General features: G+C 56.3%; 1 protein-coding gene across 3 annotated transcripts in view; it reads left to right on the top strand.

Moving 5' to 3' along the window:
• The first annotated feature begins 1,374 nt into the window (after window positions 1-1,374).
• The window catches only part of WFS1 (wolframin ER transmembrane glycoprotein), a 34,238-nt gene continuing 14,927 nt past the window's right edge, over window positions 1,375-20,685 (top strand). Inside the window, exons 1-4 of one of the 3 annotated variants that reach the window (XM_033213701.1) lie at window positions 1,375-1,571; window positions 8,434-8,670; window positions 18,305-18,387; window positions 20,207-20,351. In XM_033213701.1, the coding sequence (XP_033069592.1) occupies window positions 8,439-8,670; window positions 18,305-18,387; window positions 20,207-20,351 (460 nt within the window). In that variant the 5' untranslated portion in view covers window positions 1,375-1,571; window positions 8,434-8,438. Of the gene's footprint in view, window positions 1,572-4,893; window positions 4,914-8,433; window positions 8,671-18,304; window positions 18,388-20,206; window positions 20,352-20,685 lie in introns of those variants that run through there. The other 2 variants (XM_033213702.1, XM_033213704.1) reach the window with 2 other exon arrangements.

Below are 20,685 nucleotides of genomic sequence, written 5' to 3'. Positions count from 1 at the left end.
TCCACAATCTGTCCTCTTCTCTCTGCTTAAGGAGTCCCTGCAAAGGGTTTGCGAAGTGCGTCAGGCTCTCTGTGATTGTGTGTTCACATTAATATTTATTATTTTCTTAAATGTGCATCAATCTCAAAATGTGAACAGTAATCATCTTTGAGTGATTTTTTTTCTCCTTTCTACTTTTAGTAATTATCCAAATTTTCTACAGTTAGTGTATGATAAGGTGGAAAGACATCTTCAAGACTTTGGGCAAATAACTATGTCTGAGCCTCAGTTTTCACATCAATAAAAATGGGCCCAATGCCACCTGCCTCCTTGGGTTACCAGGGGGGCCTGTGAAAGTTGTGAAAGCACCTAAGCCAACCTGGACAGAGCAGGCGAGGCTCACGGCAGGTTTCCTCCTTCCTCTGCGAGCCTCACAGCATCACAGGTGAACACTGGGGATCGAGGGTGGGCAGTGGGGGCAGCTGGAGAATCAAATGAGGTGACTGACGTCAACTACGCCACTTTGACAAAAGTCCTCCAAAGTAGTGTGTTCAGAACTCATCTCCAAAGCCATCTGGAATATCTGCTCCCAACATGTTGGTAAGTACTATCTCCGGCAGTCACTCCGAGCCGCAGTTTCTGCTGTGATAACTAGGACAGGTATCTCAGGTTGGCTGTGGGGACCAGAGACAGAGCAGGCAGGGTCTCACATTCCCAAGGGCCTCTCAAGGATAGACTCTCGCTCTCATCTCCAAACCACGCCTCCCAGACAGGAACCAAAGGAGAGGGTCTCCAAACTGCCGGAGCCTTGCTCACTCCCTGGGCTAACACAAACTTTAAAGGAATCCCACAGTCACCGTGTGAAAAGCTTGCTACATTGCATTTAATTCTGTGCACTGAAAGCAGCACTTGGCTGCAGACACACGTTTCAAACAGGCCCCATTTTTCCATCTCTGCTGCTGTTATTAGAGGAGCCCTTAGACGCTCTTGCAGCGCCGGAATAGGCGCTCAAGACGTGTGTTAATATTGCAACAGCAAATGTAATGAATCTGCAGTTGGGGCCGCTGAGACCGGAGTGGTGGAAGAAAGGTGGCCGAAGCCTTCTCCACGGGTCCAAACCACCTGTTACAGGAGAAGGCAAGCGGCCTCGCTAAGCAACTGGACGTTCTGTGGCCGGGGCGGGGCCGGGGCCCGAGTCCGCTCGGAAACTTTCGCTGTGGGCGAGCCAGACCCGCCCTCTGGCCCCTCGGGCCCACCGCGCAGGGGGAGTGCCCGGCAGCAGCTAGGCGAGGCGCACCCTGATTGGCGGAGGTGTGGCGTGATTGGCGGTTGCACCGACCACTCAGCAGGCCGAGCTGGCGCCGCATCCGGGGGACCGCGTCTGGAGTGGAGGGCGGCCGAAGGCCCCGCCCCTTCCCCGCCCCCTCGTGCCGAGGGCCGCGCTAGCCGGCTCTTCAGCAGCCGGTGCAGTTTGCTCCGCCGCGGCAGTGCCTCTCCCGATTTTGCTGTGGTCTGCTGCTCCGGAACAACTTTACTGCCGGCCCAGAGACCCCAGGGCATCGCGGCGCCGCGTGCAGCCCACTCACGGGCCGGTGAGTACTTCGGGGCTGGGGCCGTGGCGCGGTGGCGCGTAGGAGGCGGGCAAGAGCCCTGAGGCACTGCCCACTTCGGGCCTCAGTTTCCCCTTCCGAGCTGATGGGTGGCTGGTCCCAAAGTCCCGGCAAGGTCCCCGAAGTTGGAGGGCCGCGGATCCCGCCCGCTCTGCAGTGCGCAAGGCGACTCCTGTCCCGGGCCCGAACGGGTCACTAGGGGGGCGCGCCCCGGGTCCCCGCGCGCTGTCGCCTGGAACCCCACCGCGGGCGGGACAGCAGGCCCGAGAGGCGGAGCGGCCGGTGAGCAGGCCCCCTCACCGCGCCATCCTCCCGGCCCCCAAGTTGCCCCGTCATGCCCCTCCCCCGCAGTCCCGGGACCCACGGCCGCCTTCGGTGCCCGCCCGGTCGCTAGAACGCGCCTGGACCCCCGTGAGGTGTTGTGGGGGGAAGGGGAGTTGGACCCGCCCGCCCGAGGGGCAGCTTAGGGGTCACTCTGAATCCCCACAGCCCACTTAGGAGCACCGTGGCAGTTCCTCTCCCTCTCTGGGTCCCTCAGTAGAGAGTTGAGGGTGTTCAGTGGCAGCCCCTGGACCCTGCCTCGTATGAACTCCACCCTCTGGATCATTAGTTTTTTTATTTGATCAACGAAAACTTTCTGGAGAATCCTGCCCAGCCCTTTTGGATGTGATGGCGCCCTGGCCTCTCACCCACTTAGTAGTTGATGTTATGAATTCCAAGGAAGTCGCATTTGTGCAACCCCCACCCCCCACCACCCAGATTTAACCCTCTCAGTAGCCTTAGGTGGAGAAGTTATAGTCCCCATTTGGCACCCCAGGAAGCTGAGGCTCAGCAGGGCTTGGTGCCAGCCCAGGACCATGAAACTGATCAGGACGGAGTCTGGTGTGAGGCCTCTGCCCCATCTCTCCAGAAGCAGCCCGGCCTCTCCTCACCTTGGACATGACCCCTGGCATTTGGCCCAGGGCTTTGCAGTTTGTAAAGGGCCTTCTCTTCTGCCAGCATCCATCACTCAAGGAGCTGTGCCCTGGGTACCCCATGTGCTGGCTGCCCATTCTCTGCAGCAGGGTAGGGAGACCACAGGAAGCTCAGAGGCCACCTTTGCCACTGTCCCCACCTGTTTACTTCTGTCTCGAAGGGTCTGTGATTCCCATGGAGGCTCCGTTGTATTCAGCGTCTTTTCCCTGCCTGCTCCTTTGTCCTCCCTTCGCAGACTCAGGAAAAGTTGGCTGGGAGACCCCATCTCACCTTCTTTCCCAGGATGGAAGAGCATGGAGGGTGTCTCTGACTTAGGCCTGCCCTGCCCATCCCAGACCAGGGCTGGACAGGCTTCTGGGGCGGGTCACAGAGGGGACCCCAGCTCAGTCTCAACCCCCAGCGATGTCTGCACTGCCAGACCCCAAACACCCATCCATGACGGTAGCAATAAGAATCATAACAGGTCAGGAGCTTTATGCTACATGCTCCCCTCCCCTCCCACGGCCCTACCTCCAGAAGTGGTACCACCACAGCCAGCCAGCCCCAGCTGCACACCAGACCACCCCCTGTGCCCTTCATTCCTCACTCCCAGTTGGTTCTCTCCTGTCTCTCCTGGCTCCTGAGCCTCACTTGGATGCCTGCCCTGGTTCAGGACCCTTGCCTCTCCCTGAATGGCCCCCAGGTTCCTCCCTGGTCCCGACCCAGGCCTGGCTCCACACAGCCCTGCTGGTTCTTCAGCTGCCACTTCCCTGTTGGCTATCGGGTCAAGTCCGCCTCCTGAGCCAGTATTCTTTCAGGCCCTCAGGGACCCGCCTTGCTGCTCACTCAGCGTCTCCCTCCTGTGTCCTCTCCCCAGCAGTCACCTCCCAGTCACCTGCATGTTCCTGGCCACAAGGCCAGCTCACTGTCCCTCTGCTGCCTCCACTCCTGGGCACACCCCCTGCTGGAATGCCCAGCCACCTCCCACTTTGCCTGGCTCCTGCCTGCTTGTCCAGAAGGCTCAGTTGAGGCCTGCAGGATTTCTGGCCTGCCTCTTCCCGCAGTGGAGTGAGGGCCCCCTTCTGTGCCATCTTTGTGGGTATCTGTTTAGGTGTTACCCTTCCCATCTAGATGAAGCTGTTCCAGTGCTGGCCCTGGACGAGACTTCTCTAGGTCAGGGGTGCCTGGCACAAGATGGACCTACCCTCAGTCCACACCTGCTGCCCATCCAGGCCAGGCCTAGAGTAGGTGCCAGGTGTGTGGTGGGGGCTTGGCCACTATGGCTGTCATGATTGCTGCTTGGGGCAGTCCCAATTCAAATCCCTCTGAGTTCTGTCAGTGTGCCACATTGGATAGAGCTGGAATGTTCCTTGGTTTGGCCCTTAATACTCTGAGCAAAAAATAGGTACCTGGGATCCATCAAGGGCTTTGTGCCCTTGTCTTGAGGAGCAGCACTGTGCCAGGGGTCAGGCCATGCCAGAGCAGACATCCCAGGGCCGGGACCTCCTGGGCCTGCTCCCTTAGGGCTTGGTCACAGATGGATTTTAAAATAACATTTGCTTTAATTTCAAAAACATTACACACTCATTATAGAAAACTAGGGAAATATGTTTAAAAGAAGAATAAAATGAAACCACGCATAATCTTTCCCCAGAGACAGCAAGTATCTTTTTTAGGGGGCATTTTCTTCCATTTTTTTTGCAGATACATTTTGTTTTCATCCTAAACAGACTCTTGCTAATATCTTCTCTGGCTAATGCTTTAAATCCTGCCTTAACAGTGTTATGCCGACCTTTTCCTTGTCTCGAAACGTTCATGTACGAAGTCACGTTTACCAGCTGTACAGCACAGCATTGCACCATATGGAGGGGTGTAGATTTTACAGCCAGCCCCTTTCTGGACAGTGCTGAAAGTGCCATGTGACAGACATTGTATGTGAGCCCCGAGGGCATCTCCAGTGGCTCCCCTGGACTGGCATCCTGGAGGCGGAAGCACTGATCAGAGAGAGCGTGAACATCACCTCGGCTTCCCATGGGGGCTGTTTCTGAGGCGCTGGCTTGGGAGGTGGGGTTGCCCTCGCAGAGAGAACAGAATGAGGGTGGCCTGGGTGAGGGCCAGAGCCTTTAGGGCAGAAGGCCACATGTGGTCATTCTGCTGTGGGTCTGAGTGGATGCGTGATTGCTGCAGCCCTCTCCGGGTGGTGGCCTCTCAGCTGAACTCCTTATGTTTGGATGGGATAAAAATACCCCACAGTGCTCATGGGGAAAGAATGCTAGCAACTTTGCTTTTGTGGATCTTACACAGTGACGGCTTCTAAGCCATTGCTGTGGTCACCAGTGGGGAGTTGAGGCTGAGCACCCCACCGTGCAGGTAGGGATCTGGGGGTGCAGAGTAGATGTCGCTGGGGACGCCTGGATGCTGGGATCTGGGGGAGGGACTTGCTAAGGTCCCACAGCGTTATTGCCTGGATGGTGCTCCTGCCCTAGGCCAGGCTACCTCAGGCTTCTGCCCACATACGTTAAGTGCTTAACATAGGCCAGGCAAGGCAGCGGGTCTTCTGAGTGGATAAGCCGCAGCCCCTGCCCTCAGGGCTCACAGTGGCTGTCACACTCAGGAAAACTCAGAGAGGGAAGGACCAGACAGCAGCTCCTTCCGCCAGGAGAGCTTTTCTGATCTTCATTGTCCCTGGGACCGACCATGACTGGGTTTGCTGGGTTTGAAATAACAAGCCCTTTGATCCAAACCAGACCGGGCCAACCCTCAGGGAACCTGAAAATTAACCCTCCGTGTTCATCCATTCTTACTAACCACAGATTTTCCTTTACACTGTTTTTTTTTTTTTTTTTTTTTTTTTTAACTGCAGTGTGACATGGTACATAGGCCAGCTAGAATCTGTTTTCCTGAAATGCCTTTTACGACGTGTTTTCCAACTGAACATGTCTTTGTTTAGCACCTGGGTGTAATGGCTTAGGGTTTTTTTTAAATGCCCAATAGTTTGCTTTCTCTTCCATCATACACATAATCCCCATAGCACCCCTATGTGGGAGGTGCTATCCCCGTTTTACATATAGAGAAACAGACACAGTGAGGTCATGTGGCCACTAGTAAGGGTAACCGACCCCACGCCGCGTTGCTTCCGGCTGTAACTTCTAGCAGAGGGAGGGCTCTGATGGAGAGGTGATCACCTGAGTGCTGTATGTTTACCTGAGCAGGTGAGGAAGACAAGGACTCAGGAGAGACATAGCTTGGAAGCTCCCACAAAGGAGGTGTCGCTGGAGCTCTTGACTGGAAGGGTGCTTAGGGTCTAGGCTGGGGGCATTCCAGGAAGAGGGCCCTGCGGAAAGGGAAGTGTGGAGGTCAGTGTTTGTGCGCTGATGTTAAAGGGTAGCCAGCGTTTTGCAGTGATTGGGCCCAGGGAGAGAGGATGCAGTGGCAGTCGGATTTCAGAGTCATCGTTTTCAGAAATGAGCTTGCAGAAGCATTAGAATTGGGCAGGTCTGGATTTGATTTTCAGCTCTGGTACCTGGAGCTGTTTGACCTTGAGCAGGTCCCTACCCTCCCTGCACCTGGGTTCGGTTCCTGTCTGTGAAGTGGGGTGGGGTTGAAGGATAAAACATTTCCCCATCTGTAACTCTGGGATGACAGCAGGATCTACCTTCCAGGGGCATACAAGGAACTCGTGAGAAAAGACAAGTACCGAGAACAGAGCCATTGGTCTTAATGGCAGAGATGCCCTGGCGTAGGTCAGCGCTCAGTAAAGGTGCCCTCCCTCTCTGTCTGAGAAAGTGACACCTGACTTGGGGGCAGTGGGAACCATGGGAGAGAAGGTAGACATGGCCACGTGTCATTTGAAGACCTGACTTTTCACCGTCTCAGGTGGTCCGGTGGCCTGCAGGACCGTGGTTCTGTTTGCCCACAGCGTGTGGGTTCTGCGTGCAATCCTGTATTTCTCTACCACAACTGACTAAGGGGGCACTTAGGTCTGCACGTGCAGTTAAATGGCTGCTTTTGTGGAAGGTGCCAGTTCCCAGGAGCTTGGAACTTGGAAATAGGACGGAGCAGGCTCCCAAGCTTGACCATGCATGGTTTGCACCTGGGGGATGTTTTAAACTGAGGACTCAGTCCTTGTAAGGGAGGACCATGTGGACTGAAATATGCAGAGTTCTTGAGCGGCACGGATCTGATCTTTAGGACCCATTTGCAGCTGGGAATGGAGCAGAAATTGTTGTGTATGGGAGCCTGGGGCCACTCCTGACTCTTCCAGTCATGGCTGCCCCCAAAAGTGACCTCTGGGCACCTCCTGGAACCCGGCTCCATGCCAAGCACTGGGTGTTCAGAGGTGGCCGGGGGACTCCCTCGTGCCACCCATGGTGACTGGTCTCACTGGTCCTCACAGTTGCCCTGTCCCCATTTTCAGATGAGGAGGCTGAGGTGCAGAGAGGGATGTGGGCTGCTCAGGACCACACAGCTGGTGGGCACAGAGCCAGGAGCACAGCGCGGCGGCAGCTTGGGGCTGGGAGCGAGATTCTCTGCTTACCAGCCTCTCCCTGCTCTGCCCCTCAGAGGATGGCCGTGGCCCTGAGCTTGGGAGGGTCATTTGGGAATCTGAGGAGAAGTTTCCACTGCCTCACACGGCAGGTACAAGGTCCAACAGCTTCAGGGGTTTGCATCCCACCCCTAACGCCTCTCATCCAGGGCCCCATCCAGGTCCCGGGGCTCGGGATCCTGCAGCGCTTTCAGCTCTGTGTCTGTGGTCAGTGGTTATCCTTCATTACAGGGATGGTGGTGTTTTTCCATGTTGCTAAGCAGCGTGTGAGGGCCTCTGTTGAATAAAATAAAGCCCTTGCTCTGGCGTGACACGGGTCACAGGATCTCTGTGCACTCTAGTCTCTTCTGATGCCCCCACCGCACTGTTTGCCTAGTTTGCTTTTTACTATGTGTGTTGATTTCTGGGGCATCAGTCCTGTGACTTCGGTGCCATGGCTTGGGCCTGGGGTGGGGGCTGTGGAGCAGCAGATCTGGGTATGAATCCCGGCTCCACCAGTTTGGCTCCCCCACTTCTCTCCCCTGCCCTCTTCTCCCCTCCCCTCTCATATTTACTTAACTTTACTCACTATCAGTGTCGTAGTTTCCTAGGGCTTCCATAAGAAACTACCGGAAACTTGGTGGCGTAAAACAACAGAGGTTTGTTCTCTGATGGTTCTGGAGGCAGAAGTCTGAAGTCAAGGTGTGAGCAGGGTGGGTCCCTCCCGGAGGCTCTGAGGGAGGCTCAGTTCCTCACCTCTGTCCAGCTTCTGGCAGTGGCCAGTGGTCCTCCTGCTCCTTGCCCGCTGTCACCCATCTCCACGTGGCTCTGTTACCCTCCTCTTCCTATAGGCCATCAGCTATTGGAGCCAGGGCTTCCCTACTCCAGGCTGATCTCATTTTAAGATCCTTAAGTACGTCTTCAAAGACCTGTTTTTCCAACTAAGTGCACGTTCACAGACGTTGGTGGACACATGATGTGGGGCCCAATTCAGGCCCCTGCAGCCGGGCTCCATGTGCGTGGTCTCTGGGTGTTGCTATCATCATCGTTTCTTGGATGAGGGAAGGTCAGGGTTGTGTGGCTCATGCCCGGTGAGGCAAGGACTCCAGGCCTCGGCACTTGCCGGTCTGAGATTGTAAGTGCCGTACCATCTGTAGAGTCACATGGGTGAGTGTCCTCCCGCGGTTTCCTCCCTGGAAGCAGGGCTGGCCCATGGGGGCTGTGCTGAGTGTTCGCGAGATCCTGTATGGATTGTCTGGCAGCTCCCCCGCCTGCCTCCCTCTGCTTTTCCATCTCCAACAGACACTAAGTGCCAGAGTGGACTCTGCCGGTGCTGGGTGGGCCTGACCCTGACTTTTCTTCCAGGCAGGATGGACTCCGACACTGCTCCACTGGGCCCCTCCTGCCCACAGCCCCCGTCAGCACCACAGCCCCAGGCGCGTTCCCGACTCAATGCCACAGCCTCGTTGGAGCAGGAGAGGAGCGAAAGGCCCCGAGCCCCCGGACCCCAGGCTGGCCCTGGCCCTGGTGTTAGAGACGCAGCAGCCCCCGCTGAGCCCCAGGCCCATCACACCAGGAGCCGGGAGAGAGCAGACGGCACCGGTAAGGGGGCAGGCTGAGAAGCCCAGGCTGGGGCTGTTCAGGGATAGCTGGGTGGGAACGGGGTCCAGCCACCCCTGGAAGGTCCCCCCGCCAGGTCCCCTGCAATTTAGCATTGTGCATCTCCCATGCTGTGCACAGGCATCCGTCCGCTGGGGCCACCCACCTCCTCAGAGCCTTGCACCTGTCACCTGTGTGGCACCCACTCGAGGTGGTGCTGGTGCCCCCACCCCTCTGCAGTCCTTCTCTTCCCAGGGCCTATGCATCACTTCACAGCTTCTGTTTGCAACAGCATCCAAACATGTGGAGTAAATTCACCGGCCCTCTGTAACCAACTAGGGTGGCAGGCCAGAGGTGACAGCCACACTGTCGGGAGTGAGGCCACATGCGGGCGAAGCCCTTGGTGCTGAGTTTCTCCTCTCCCTGAGGGAGACTTGTGAGGGAGGGGCACCCTTCACCTCCATCCTGAGGCGGGATGCTGGGGCCCTGGATGTTCACAAGCAGAGATAAGGCCCTTGGTGTTCACTGGCAGAGCTGACTGAGGCCCTGGGTGTTCACAGGCAAAGCTGACTAAGGCTCTTGGTGTTCACAGGCGGAGCTGACCAGGCCCTGGGTGTTCACAAGCAGAGATAAGGCCCTTGGTGTTCACTGGCAGAGCTGACTGAGGCCCTGGGTGTTCACAGGCAAAGCTGACTAAGGCCTTGGTGTTCACAGGCAGAGCTGACCAGGCCCTGGGTGTTCACAGGCAGAGCTGACTGAGGCCCTGGGTGTTCACAGGCAGAGCTGACCAGGCCCTGGGTGTTCACAAGCAGAGATAAGGCCCTTGGTGTTCACTGGCAGAGCTGACTGAGGCCCTGGGTGTTCACAGGCAAAGCTGACTGAGGCCCTTGGTGTTCACAGGCAGAGCTGACCAGGCCCTGGGTGTTCACAGGCAGAGCTGACTGAGGCCCTGGGTGTTCACAGGCAGAGCTGACTGAGGCCCTGGGTGTTCACAGGCAGAGCTGACAGGCTTGTTGGTTCCCAGGTGGCGGTGTGAGGGTGGTGGGTGTGAGCCAGAGGAGTCCGGCCCTTGGGCACCTTCTCCAGCTCACTTAGGCCTCAGTCAGCCTCCACTTTTGCTAGAGAGGCCGCTGCCAGGGGAGCTCAGTCCCAGCTCATCGCTGCCCCTCCTGCCCATGCAGAAGCCCCAGATCCATGGTGAGTTCCTGCTGTGTACACCAGCCTTGTCCATGTGCCAGAGTGGGACTCCTCATGGCCGTCCTGAGAGGGGAAACTCAGGCACTAAGTCTAGGTGACTTGCCAAGTGACCCAGCGGGTGAGAGACGAGGCGCTTGAGTGGCCCAGGTTTCCTTCTTGTTCCAGTCACCTCACTGGCAGGGCCGTGGAGCCTCCCTGCTGCGGTCGCAGTGCACTGAGACTCCCATGTACCGCTCATGCTGGACGCGCCCTCAGAATCTCACTGCAGCCCTGGGCCCTGTTTGTCTTTACATCTCCTTAAAAGATCACCGTGCTCCTCTGCTTTGTTTTGGAGGCCTCTGGGTGGACGGGGCCTGACCCCGGGATTTGGGCCCAGCCTCACGACTTCGGGGGAAAGAGACCGGGGCTCGGAAGCTTGGTTTCAATCTGGGTAGTGAGAACAGCCTGCAAAGGACAGAGTCCAAGACTGTGTGTGTTTCAGATAAGAAGAGTCAGGAAGCAGCTGTGGTTTGTTTGGCATCTGTCTCCAATGTGGGGGTGGTGAAGAGCAAGCCCGGAGCGCTGCCTGAGAGCCCAGCCCCCAACACCGGACCTGCAGCTGGGGGCAGTGGGCGTCCCGTCTCCCAGTCACTGGTCACTGATGTGGCCACAGCAGGCCTGGCCCTGCATGCCCAATGGCCACAGGGAGGGCAGGGCCCAGCGTCCCTGCCAGTAGCAGCTGCTGCGAGAGTCTGTTATTTAGCTCCCCCGTCCAGCCAACATAGATGGGTGAGTGTCAGTTAACATACCAATAGGTGGCAACAAGGGTGGCTATTTAACTGAAACGTCCCTGAGCCAGGCATCTTTTTAGGGCATTAGCCCACTTGCTTCTTTAACAGCCTTGGGGGGCAGGCTCTGCTGCTGCCCCATTTTTCAGATGGGAAACCGAGGGATAGAGGGCGTAAGCAGATGACCTGGCGTCCTGTGGCTGGTGAAGGGTGGAGGGGAGATTTGAACATATCCTGGAGCCTGTGCTCACTATGGACCTCAGGTCAGCTGTGCCCAGGGATCCCCATGTCACAGGCTCAGAAGTACACAGAGCAGGTTGGCCTGTCCCTAGACCAGTGCCTGGCCAGGCCCTGGTGACAGGAGTGAAGGCTCGGGCCTGCCCTCCAGGAGCCCTGAGCAATATGGGAGACAGGAGTGAACAAGGAACTACATTCTGGGGGCTAAGTGCAGCGCGGGGGACAGCCCACCTTGCAATCCCCTAGGGGCCCCCCAGGAGAGCCTGGTCACTCTTCAGGGCATCAGGAAGACTGCCTGGAGGAGGCACCATCGGAGGCCCATCTGAGCTGCTCCTTGTCCTGTACACTTGGGAAACAGGAGAAGAGCAGCCTTGGGGTCGCCCTTCTCTGGTTGCCTCTGTGAGGAACTGACCCCCTTCTCAGCCCGCCATTCAGTAAGGTTGGGGCGGAGCTGCTTCAGAAACTTCACTGGGCTGGAGCCCCACGCTTCCTTCCCATCCTGGCCCTGTGGCCTTGGCAAGTCACTTGCCACCTGGGGAACCACTGCCGATGGGTCAGGGCTTAGAAACTCAGGGGCTCCTGGGCCCAGACAGGTAAAGAAAACAGTGACTCAGGCTAGAAAGGAGACCGCAGGCAGCTGTGAGGCTCTTGGGCGTCCCTGTGCCAGGCCGTGACTCCTCATGGCAGCCCTGGGAGGGGAAACTGTCCTGTGTGGAGTGTGAATGCCCGTGTGCTGAGAAGTGTTGTCTGTTCTGATTTTTGACAGCAGCCCAAGTGATGTGCCCGTGGACCAGGGCCAGCACCTGCCTGTCCATGGCTGCCCCAGGGCTGTTGGGCGGGGGGCTGTTTCTTCACAGGTAGCTGTGGTGAGTCCTGTGATCACCTCAGTGTTGTCTTCAGCCCTGGGGGAACCTGTTGTTCTGCTCAACAAGAGAATAAAGCTGGGCTGGTCACACCTGGTCCTACGTGATCCAGCAGGCACAGAGACCTAGAGTTGACACCAAGCCACTCAGCCACCATGATACTGCTGTGCGAGTCCACGCCCTGGCAGAAAGTCTGTTCTGGGCCTGTTCTGTTTAGCCCTGGGGCTAAAGGGCAGGCTCAGATGCACAGAGGGACGGGCCTGGTGCAGGTGGGAGGAAGGAAAGCTTCAGGCTGGGCGTGCTGTGGCTATCATGTGCTTAGCCTGTGCTAAGTGTGTGCTAAGCATGTGGCTCTGGTGGGCACTCAGGCCTCCTGGGCACCAGCCGAGGCCCCACCCCCCACCCCTTCCCACTGTGTGGCCCTTAGCTCTCTTGCTGCCTCGGTTATTCACAGGTCTACTGGTAGGACATGGCCCGGGGTTGGTGGAGGAGGAAGGAGGCGAGATTCGGGAGCTCTCCGAGCCGTACCTGCCACTCCGTCTCCGAGCAGCAGTCTTATCTCTACAAGTCTCTACAGCAGTGCTGCCACCACCTTGACCGGAGGCCCACCCTACTATGAGGTGGCCCAGCTCACTATGAGACTCTGGGGCAGTCATATGCCCTTTCTGTTGACCCCAGTGGGCGGCCAGCCCACATGGCTGCTGAATCTGCCAGGCCTTCCAGCCATTAGGGGTAGGGGGATCGCTTTGGCAGCCACAGGGACACAGGTATGGACAGGAGCAGGAGCCCTGGGGAGGAGGTGCACCCCACCAGGAAGCACCCACCAATGCTGACCGAGGCTGCACTGCCAGCCAGAGCCGCTGAGTGAGGGACGAAGAAGGGCCTTCGGGCGTGGGGAAAGCAGGCACCCCAGCTCTTACACTGAGGGCACCCTGGGCAGAGAGGGAGCCCAGCATAGGGCACCCAAGACCCATGAGGAATTGGCCATGGTGTCAAGAGGTCAACCAGGCCAAGCAGGGTCCCGAGGGTCAGGGAAGGGAGAGGGGATTGTTGTGAGTGGGCCTCAGCTGTCAGATGTATTGTTTACATTAAAGGCCAGCCAGGAGGCGGAGCAGAGAGAGGAGTAGCCAGGCCACAGGAAGGCTGAGGGACAGGTAGACAGGGAGGGGAGAAAGCCGGGGTGGCCTCTAGGTTTCTGGCTGGGGCTGCCAGGTGGACGGTGGTGGCACAGCAGGAGGTAGGGTCCTGGGGGTGGTTCCCAGCGGGGTGCGAGCTTAGTCTTAGATGGGGGCTGCAGGGGGCCCAGCGGGGGCTGGGGCTCTGACGCAGATGTGGGAGTGCATGGAGCCCCCGCTGCCCTGGGGACAGGCACAGCAGGAGGTGCTGCTTGGGGCTGTGCTGGCTGCTGGGGCACCTGCCCTTGATTATTTAGGAAGCAGCTGTCATGTCTGTTCTGTATCCTGACCTGGCCCATCTGATTGCTGTGCTCCTGCGGAGCCCCCCACACCACACTGGGAGGACTGGCCGCAGGATCTGGTGAGGCTGAGTCTTCTGGGAACTTGGCAATGTGCCTGTCTTACTTGTACTCCAAGGCTCAGACATCACCTCCAGGAAGCCTCCCACCGCGAGTGAAGTCTACAGTCGTGTACACAGCCCCAGCCCTCACGGGTGGACGTGCTCGTTCTCGCCTGGCCCAGGGCGGGCTGTGGTGAGCTCAGGAGTCCTGCCTCTCAGTGTGGAGCCCTCGGCTCCTGGCACCCCAGACTGGCATTTGGCCATTGCTCAGGAAAGGTCCACTGGGTCAGCGATGGGGGCCCAGTCCAACGCCCCTGGGCAGGGCCTGTTAGAAGGGTGCCCTCCCTGCCAGGGCCTCCAGGCCACTGTCTGCCCTGTTCCCACCTCAGAGTTCAGCCAGCCCTGGAAAGAGAGGGCTGAGGACCATTCAGCCTGTTCATTCATGCGAATCATTGTCAGTGTCCCAGAGGCTGACGGGATGCCTGTAGTGCAGGGTGACCTCAGCTTCCCTGTGTGGGGGATGCCCCGGTGGTGCGAGGCCACCACCCTGTGCCCTGTCTCTGGCACAGGGATGATGACAGCACACAGCACATCGTCTTTTCTTTCCACCTTTCCCTTTGGCACAGCCCCTTGTTGTGGGCGTCACGAGAGGAGCAGAGAGATCGTGGAGGTCAAGGGCTTGCCCAGGACCAGTGAGGCAGGGAGAGAGCAGCAGCACCCTTAGATATGGGAGGTTTACATTGTATTTATGTACTCCATGCCTAAGATTGCACTCTTAAGAGCGTTTGACATACATCCAAAAATTTTAAACACTATAGAAGCATGTCTGGATGCATCAGTAATGTGAAAGTGGAAGCCAGCTGCCCTACTCCCAGCCCACTCTGGGAGAATTTTGTGCACGTTTGGAGCCAGCTGTTTGGGGAGAGAGGCCCCAGCCACTGCCCCTTGGGTGGATTTGATGTTCTGTGTTTGGGAAGAAGCCTTCTCTCCATCCTTTTCTCTTTCTGCAGAATATCTGTTTAAGTCAGGGAGTTGAGCTTGGCAGTTCAGCTGCTCAGCCAGGCAAGTGCTGTGTATCCTGGACTACGCTAGGATTTGGGGAGGAGAGAGGGCAGCTGCAGGCCCTGTTTGCAGTGGTTCCCTCCTGGGATCCCCGTTGTTCCTCCCCAAATCTGCTCACTGTGTACTGTCCAGTGCCGTAGTGGAAGCTGGGAGCAAGATGGGTGAGACCCATGGACATAGATGGCATCCACGAAGGCTGGCGGAACCTGTGATAGACGGTGGACGATGACCCAGGTTCCAGCAAGAAATGGCAGTGGGCTGTGCTGGGAAGGGGCGCATCCTGGAGGAGGCCCTAGATAGTGCCTGAGAAAGTGAGGGTCATTGACTGATTCCGCATGACATCCATGAATCTCTCAAATCCATAGGGCCTGTGCGTGACAAATAATTAAAAAGGTGACGGGTGTTCTCCATGGAACCTCACAGGGGGAAGGAGACCTGCCCATGGTATCCAGCTCTGATCACACTGCTGTTTTGTGATTAATAGGCAGACTTTCAAACAATGAATTAGATTCAGGACCCTTTTAGTTGCAAGTGACAAAATCTCAATGTAAGTTGACACAAGCCAAAAAAGTAGAGGAATAAGGGGTTGATGAGGCCGTGGATCTGCGGAGCCTAGAGTAGCTTGCTTCAGGCATGTCTGGGTCCAGGGGCTCGGGTGATGTCATCAGGAAGTACTCGCCCCGCCCCCATTCCACTCTGCTTTCCTGTGCTGCCTCTCTCTCAGGGGCTCTGCCCACAGGGTGACCTTCCACAGTTCAAGCTGGCATCCATGTGCCAAGATCAGCAGAAGGGGAAAGCCCATTTCCCAGCAGTTCTAGCACAAACCCTGCTGGGCCATGTCCATCCCTGAACCAGGTGCTGTAGTCAGGGAGATGACCTGGCAACCCTGATTGTCCAGGTGGGGGTGCAGGCCTTCTATGCGGCACAGGGGACGGGGCAGTGCCACCTAGACCATGAGAGTGGGGGGGTTCCCCAAAAGGGGCATCAAGGTGCAGTCATCAGAAAAAGCAAGGAACGGAGGTCGAGCACACAGAAAAACGTGTGTTTCATGGGCCTAGGTGGCCCACACTGATGCAGCCGGCTTCTGGGAGTGATTTTTCTGGCACTGAGCAGTGAGCATGCTGGGATTTGCCTCTGAGCCCGTGAAGACTCCTGCTTCATGGACTAAGCTAATTGGTCTTCAGGACAAGCCCACCACTGCCATATGGAAACTGGAATAATGAAGAGAGTGTCTGTCCATCTCAGTGAGATTCTGGGCCGGGCGCAGTGGCTCACACCTGTAATCCCAGCACTTTGGGAGGCTGAGGCAGGCGGATCACCTGAGATCAGTAGTTCGAGACCAGCTGGCCAACATGCTGAAACCCCGTCTCTACTAAAAATACAAAAAACTTAGCCGGGTGTGATGGTGGCCGCCTGTTTTCCCAGCTACTCAGGAGGCTGAGGCAGAAGAATCGCTTGAACCCAAGAGGCAGAGGTTGCAGTGAGCCGAGATCACACCACTGCACTACAGCCTGGGCGATGAGAGCGAGACTCCGTCTCAAAAAAAAAAAAGATTCTATATACTGGGGAGATGTCTTGAAATGTCAGGTTGTTGGCCGGGCGTGGTGGCTCATGCCTGTAATCCCAGCACTTTGGGAGGCCGAGGCGGGCAGATCATGAGGTCAGGAGATCAAGAGCATCCTGGCTAACACGGTGAAACCCCGTCTCTACTAAAAATCCAAAAAGTAGCTGGGCATGGTGGCGGGCGCCTGTGGTCCCAGCTACTTGGGAGGCTGAGGCAGGAGAATGGCGTGAACCCAGGAGGCAGAGCTTGCAGTGAGCCGAGATCGCATCACTGCACTCCAGTCTGGGCAACAGAGCAAGACTCCATCTCAAAAAAGAAAAAAAGAAATGTCAGGCTATGAATAACTTCTGTGAAAAATTAATTACGGGCTGGAAGAATCTTTTTAGACAACCACACAGGCTTGGACCTTCCATGTTTTGATTTTTTTTTTTTTTTTTTTGAGGCGGAGTCTTGCTCTGTCGCCCGGGCTGGAGTGCAGTGGCCAGATCTCAGCTCACTGCAAGCTCCGCCTCCCGGATTTACGCCATTCTCCTGCCTCAGCCTCCCGAGTAGCTGGGACTACAGGCGCCCGCCACCTCGCCCGGCTAGTTTTTGTATTTTTTAGTAGAGACGGAGTTTCACCGTGTTAGCCAGGATGGTCTCGATCTCCTGACCTCGTGATCCGCCCGCCTCGGCCTCCCAAAGTGCTGGGATTACAGGCTTGAGCCACCGCGCCCGGCCGATTTTTTTTTTAAAGGGAAGAATAATATGGCTTGTGAACTTGGTCAAGTAAAGAGATTTGAATTCGTGAGAGGTGCTGGCGTTGTGGTGAGAAGCACAGCAACGGCCCTGGGGTGTCCTGGGGAAGTGGGGAGGGAAGAGAAAGCCTCCTCTTGTGAACGGCGACTCTGGACCACTCACTGCAAAGCATGTCTTTTCATCATAAACCATCCTATCAGACTGATGTTAACGATCAGATGGAAGCTGCTTCGGAGCAGTGATGTGACCTGCACCAGGTCACACAGCACCTTATTGTTGAGCGTGGATCCACACGTGGGTCTGTGTCATTGTGATCGTTCACACTGCTGTGTGGGCCCATGGCCTTGGTGCCTGCAGGCTCTGTGTCTGCAGTTCCTCTAGGAATTGTGAGCCTGCTACTGAGCCTGCAACCAGAAAGCACGCTGGGGGGCTGGCGGGGCGACGGCAGCAAGGAGGGAGAACTGTCCTTGATGGATTCAGGGAGCACCAGGGCCTCGGGGCTCTGGGGAGGGTGGTGTCCAAAAGGGCTGCCCTGCGGGGCCTGATACCATCTCTGAGCAACGTCCTTGAGGACCCCGGCAAGGAAGCCAGGCCCGAAACTCTGTGCAAGAGTTGCGTCCACGGAGAGTTAATGTCCAGGGAGAGGGGTGTCCCAAAAGAAAAGAAAACAAGAGGTTATTGGAAGCAACCTACGGACCTGATGGAGAGGAGAGGAGAGGTCCAGTAACCTGGCTGTGTCTCCTTGACAGATCTAGGAGCCACCAAAACGGTGAACTGACTGCAGCGCATCGTGGGAAACCAGAGGACAATCCACTGCTATGGACTGAAAGTTTGTGTCTCTCCCAGATTCATGTGCTAAGATCCTCACCCCCAGTCCGATGGTGTTAGGAGGTGATGAATCATGAGCAGTGGCTTTACGGTGGAATTAGTGCCCCTATAAAAGAAACCTCAGAGAGCTCCCTTGCCCCTTCCACCCTGTGAGGACGCAGCCAGAAGACCTGAACCAAAAAACAGGCAGTCAGTAGACACGGAGTCTGCAACACTATGGTCTTGGACTTCCCAGTCTCCAGAATTGAAAGGAATACATTTCTGATGTTTGTAAGCCACCAGGGTTGGTCTATGGTATTCATATTTTTGTTATAACAGCTCGAACAGACTAAGGCGTTCACTCTTAAGAAGGAAAAGGTAATATCAAGATGTATATACACTGATTTTAATCTCCAAAAAGATATGTTTTATGTTGGTACGATCATGGAAAACATGAACTTGATCTGTTGGGGTGCTGGGCTTTAGATGCAGGTTCTTTGTATTCTTTAGGTCATGGGCTGTCAAACTTGAGTCCTTGGATCTTTCTAGAGCCCCAGCTGGAGCAGGCCTAAGCCAAGGGGCGTGATGGTGGGACTTGGCTCTGTGCTCCCCTCCTTCCCGTGCCTCCCACCCCAAGAGCTTCGAATTGCTGTTGAACCACCGCACCGCGTCGAGTTTGCTCAGCTTGCTCGGGGCTGCTTGTGATTGGAAGGCAAGCAGTGACTTTCTGGGCAGCTTCCCTCTCTGTGTCTCTCTGTACTCCTGGCCTGGATTTGAAGGTGACGAACAGCAGCAGATCTGAAGACCGTCCTGCCATCCCCTCCGTCCTTCTGACAAGCGACAAAGTTGGCTTTGTGACACGTGTGTTTGTTTCTTTTGTGTTAAAGGGCCTAGAAAAGGAGACGTGGAAATCCCCTTTGAAGAAATCCTGGAGAGGGCCAAGGCCGGGGACCCCAAGGCACAGACTGAGGTGAGGACTGCAGTGCCGGCGGGGACTTCAGGACGCTGCCCCCAGCACGACGGGCCTGGCCGTGAGCTCCACAGCCCACAGAGAAGTGTTGGTGCCTGAGATTGGGGTCAGGAGCCAGCATGATGCACCCTACCCCGCTTGAGCCCCATGTTGGTGGGGTGCCCATGTTCACTGTGCCAGTTTTCCTCCTGGCACCCCCCTGGGGAGCAGCGCTCATCCCCCTTTTGTCCAGCTCACACCTCATCTTGGGCATCACCTCCTCCAGGATGACCTCCTGGCTTTCTGCGGCTGCCTGCTCTGTGCCACCCCCCAGCATACACTGTGTATGCTGCACACTCTTGTCTCCCTAATTGGCCTTTCCCCTGGCTGTTAGCTGTGTGCACAGGGCCCTCAGAACAATGACCATTAACTCAGCATCAGCCACGGGCTGGGCTTTGTGCCAGTGCTGGGGACGTGATGTGGCCCTGTCTTCATGGGTGACAGGTTAGTGGAAGAAGTAGACCCAAAAAACCCAAGTAGACGCACAGAAATACAATGATTTTGAATTACGGTAAGGGGAGAAGCCAACAGTAGGCTGAGACAGGAGGTAGCCGGGGTTCCTGTGTCCTCTGTGGAGGCAAGTTCTTACCACCTCACTCTGTCCCCTTGCACAGGACTCAAGCGGGTGACCACAGTTACCCTGAGCAGTTTCCCGCCCCCTCTTCTCCCTGAAGAGGAGAAAAGCTTCAATGCAAAACTATAAATGAAGAATTTCTGGCCAGACGTGGCAGCTCACGCCTGTAATCCCAGCACCTTGGGAGGCCGAGGCAGGTGGATCACCTGAGGTCAGGAGTTCGTGACCAGCCTGGCCAACATGGTGAAACCGTGTCTCTACTACAAATACAAAAATTAGCCAGACGTGGTGGTGCATACCTGTACTCCCAGCTACTCAGGAGGCTGAGACAGGAAAATCAGTTGAACCCAGGAGGTGGAGGTTGCAGTGAGCTGAGATCGTACCACTGCACTCCAGCCTGGGCTACACAGTGAGACTCCATCTCAAAAAAAAAAAAAAAAAAAAATTATTTCCTGACCTCACAGCCATGTTATACTTAAAAGTTCCTCCGACATCCATTTGCCCGGGCATTTGGAGGCTGGGGAGCATAGTGAGCCCTTTTATGGGCTCTCTGTGCCCCGGGCCTCACTTTTTCCATCTGTAGAATGAGAAGATTGAACCATTTTAGCAGGGATTTTTTTTTTTTTTTTTTTTTTGCAAAGGGCCAGATAGTGAATATTCTGGACTCCGCACAATTTCTCGTGTTGCTCAGCTTTGCTGTGGAGCACATAAAAGCAGCATGGACAACATGCAAATGAGTGGTTATGGTTGTATTTCAATAAAACTTTATTTGCAAAAGCAGGCAGTGGGCCAGTGCCAACCCCTGGCTAGCTGGCCTCTCTCCAGCCCTGTCTTTCTGTGGTCCCCTGACTGTTTTGAGAGGTGTAAAGGACCCAGTCATGGTTCTGGTTTCCATGCACTGATGGTGAGCTTTGGCAGGCAGGAGCAACTCAAGGAAGAGAACCTGTACCAGTCGGAGCCCGTGATGACTCCTTCACTGTGTGGATGAGGTGGCCACACCTTCCTCACCTTGTTTTGAGGAGGAGCGAATGGCCGGAGGCTCAGTAGGGCCTAGCCTAGTGGACATGCCTGGTGTGACCCCATTTCCGCCCCTTCCTTCCTGGCCTGGGTGACAAAGGGAAGTGGGTGAAAGGAGGTGGGCTGGCTGGGAGCGTGGGGTGGGAGAGGGTCTGAGAAGCTGGAGGCTGACTGGTGCCTTTCTTGCAGGTGGGGAAGCACTACCTGCAGTTGGCCGGCGACACGGATGAAGAACTCAACAGCTGCACCGCTGTGGACTGGCTGGTCCTCGCCGCAAAGCAGGGCCGGCGGGAGGCTGTGAAGCTGCTCCGCCGGTGCTTGGCGGACAGAAAGGGTGGGTCTGCCTGAGGCTTAGGACGGCCTCTGGAGGGTTGAGCAGCTTGCAATGCTGCTTGCTAACTGAACAACTAAAATGTTACCAAACCTAATGCCGGTGATGCTGTTGGGAAATTTCAGTTTCTGTTTTGCTGGTGGCCTTGTCGTTTTAGACACTGTTTCTGGACCTAAGATGGGATATTTAACAGACCAAGCCATTTTCATTCTGTTTGGCTTGTGTTGGTGTCTCCAAGTGGTAACTAGACATCCTGCTCCCCTGCTGGGTTCTGATCCAAACGGAGACGTCGATCCTGGGTTCAGCTGATAGGCAGCTTCCCTGAGGCAAAGCTGGA

Source organism: Trachypithecus francoisi, unplaced genomic scaffold (assembly GCF_009764315.1).
Source record: "Trachypithecus francoisi isolate TF-2019V2 unplaced genomic scaffold, Tfra_2.0 Lachesis_group1, whole genome shotgun sequence".
Taxonomy (NCBI): Eukaryota; Metazoa; Chordata; class Mammalia; order Primates; family Cercopithecidae; genus Trachypithecus; species Trachypithecus francoisi.
This window is presented reverse-complemented; position numbering and strand designations above follow the sequence as displayed.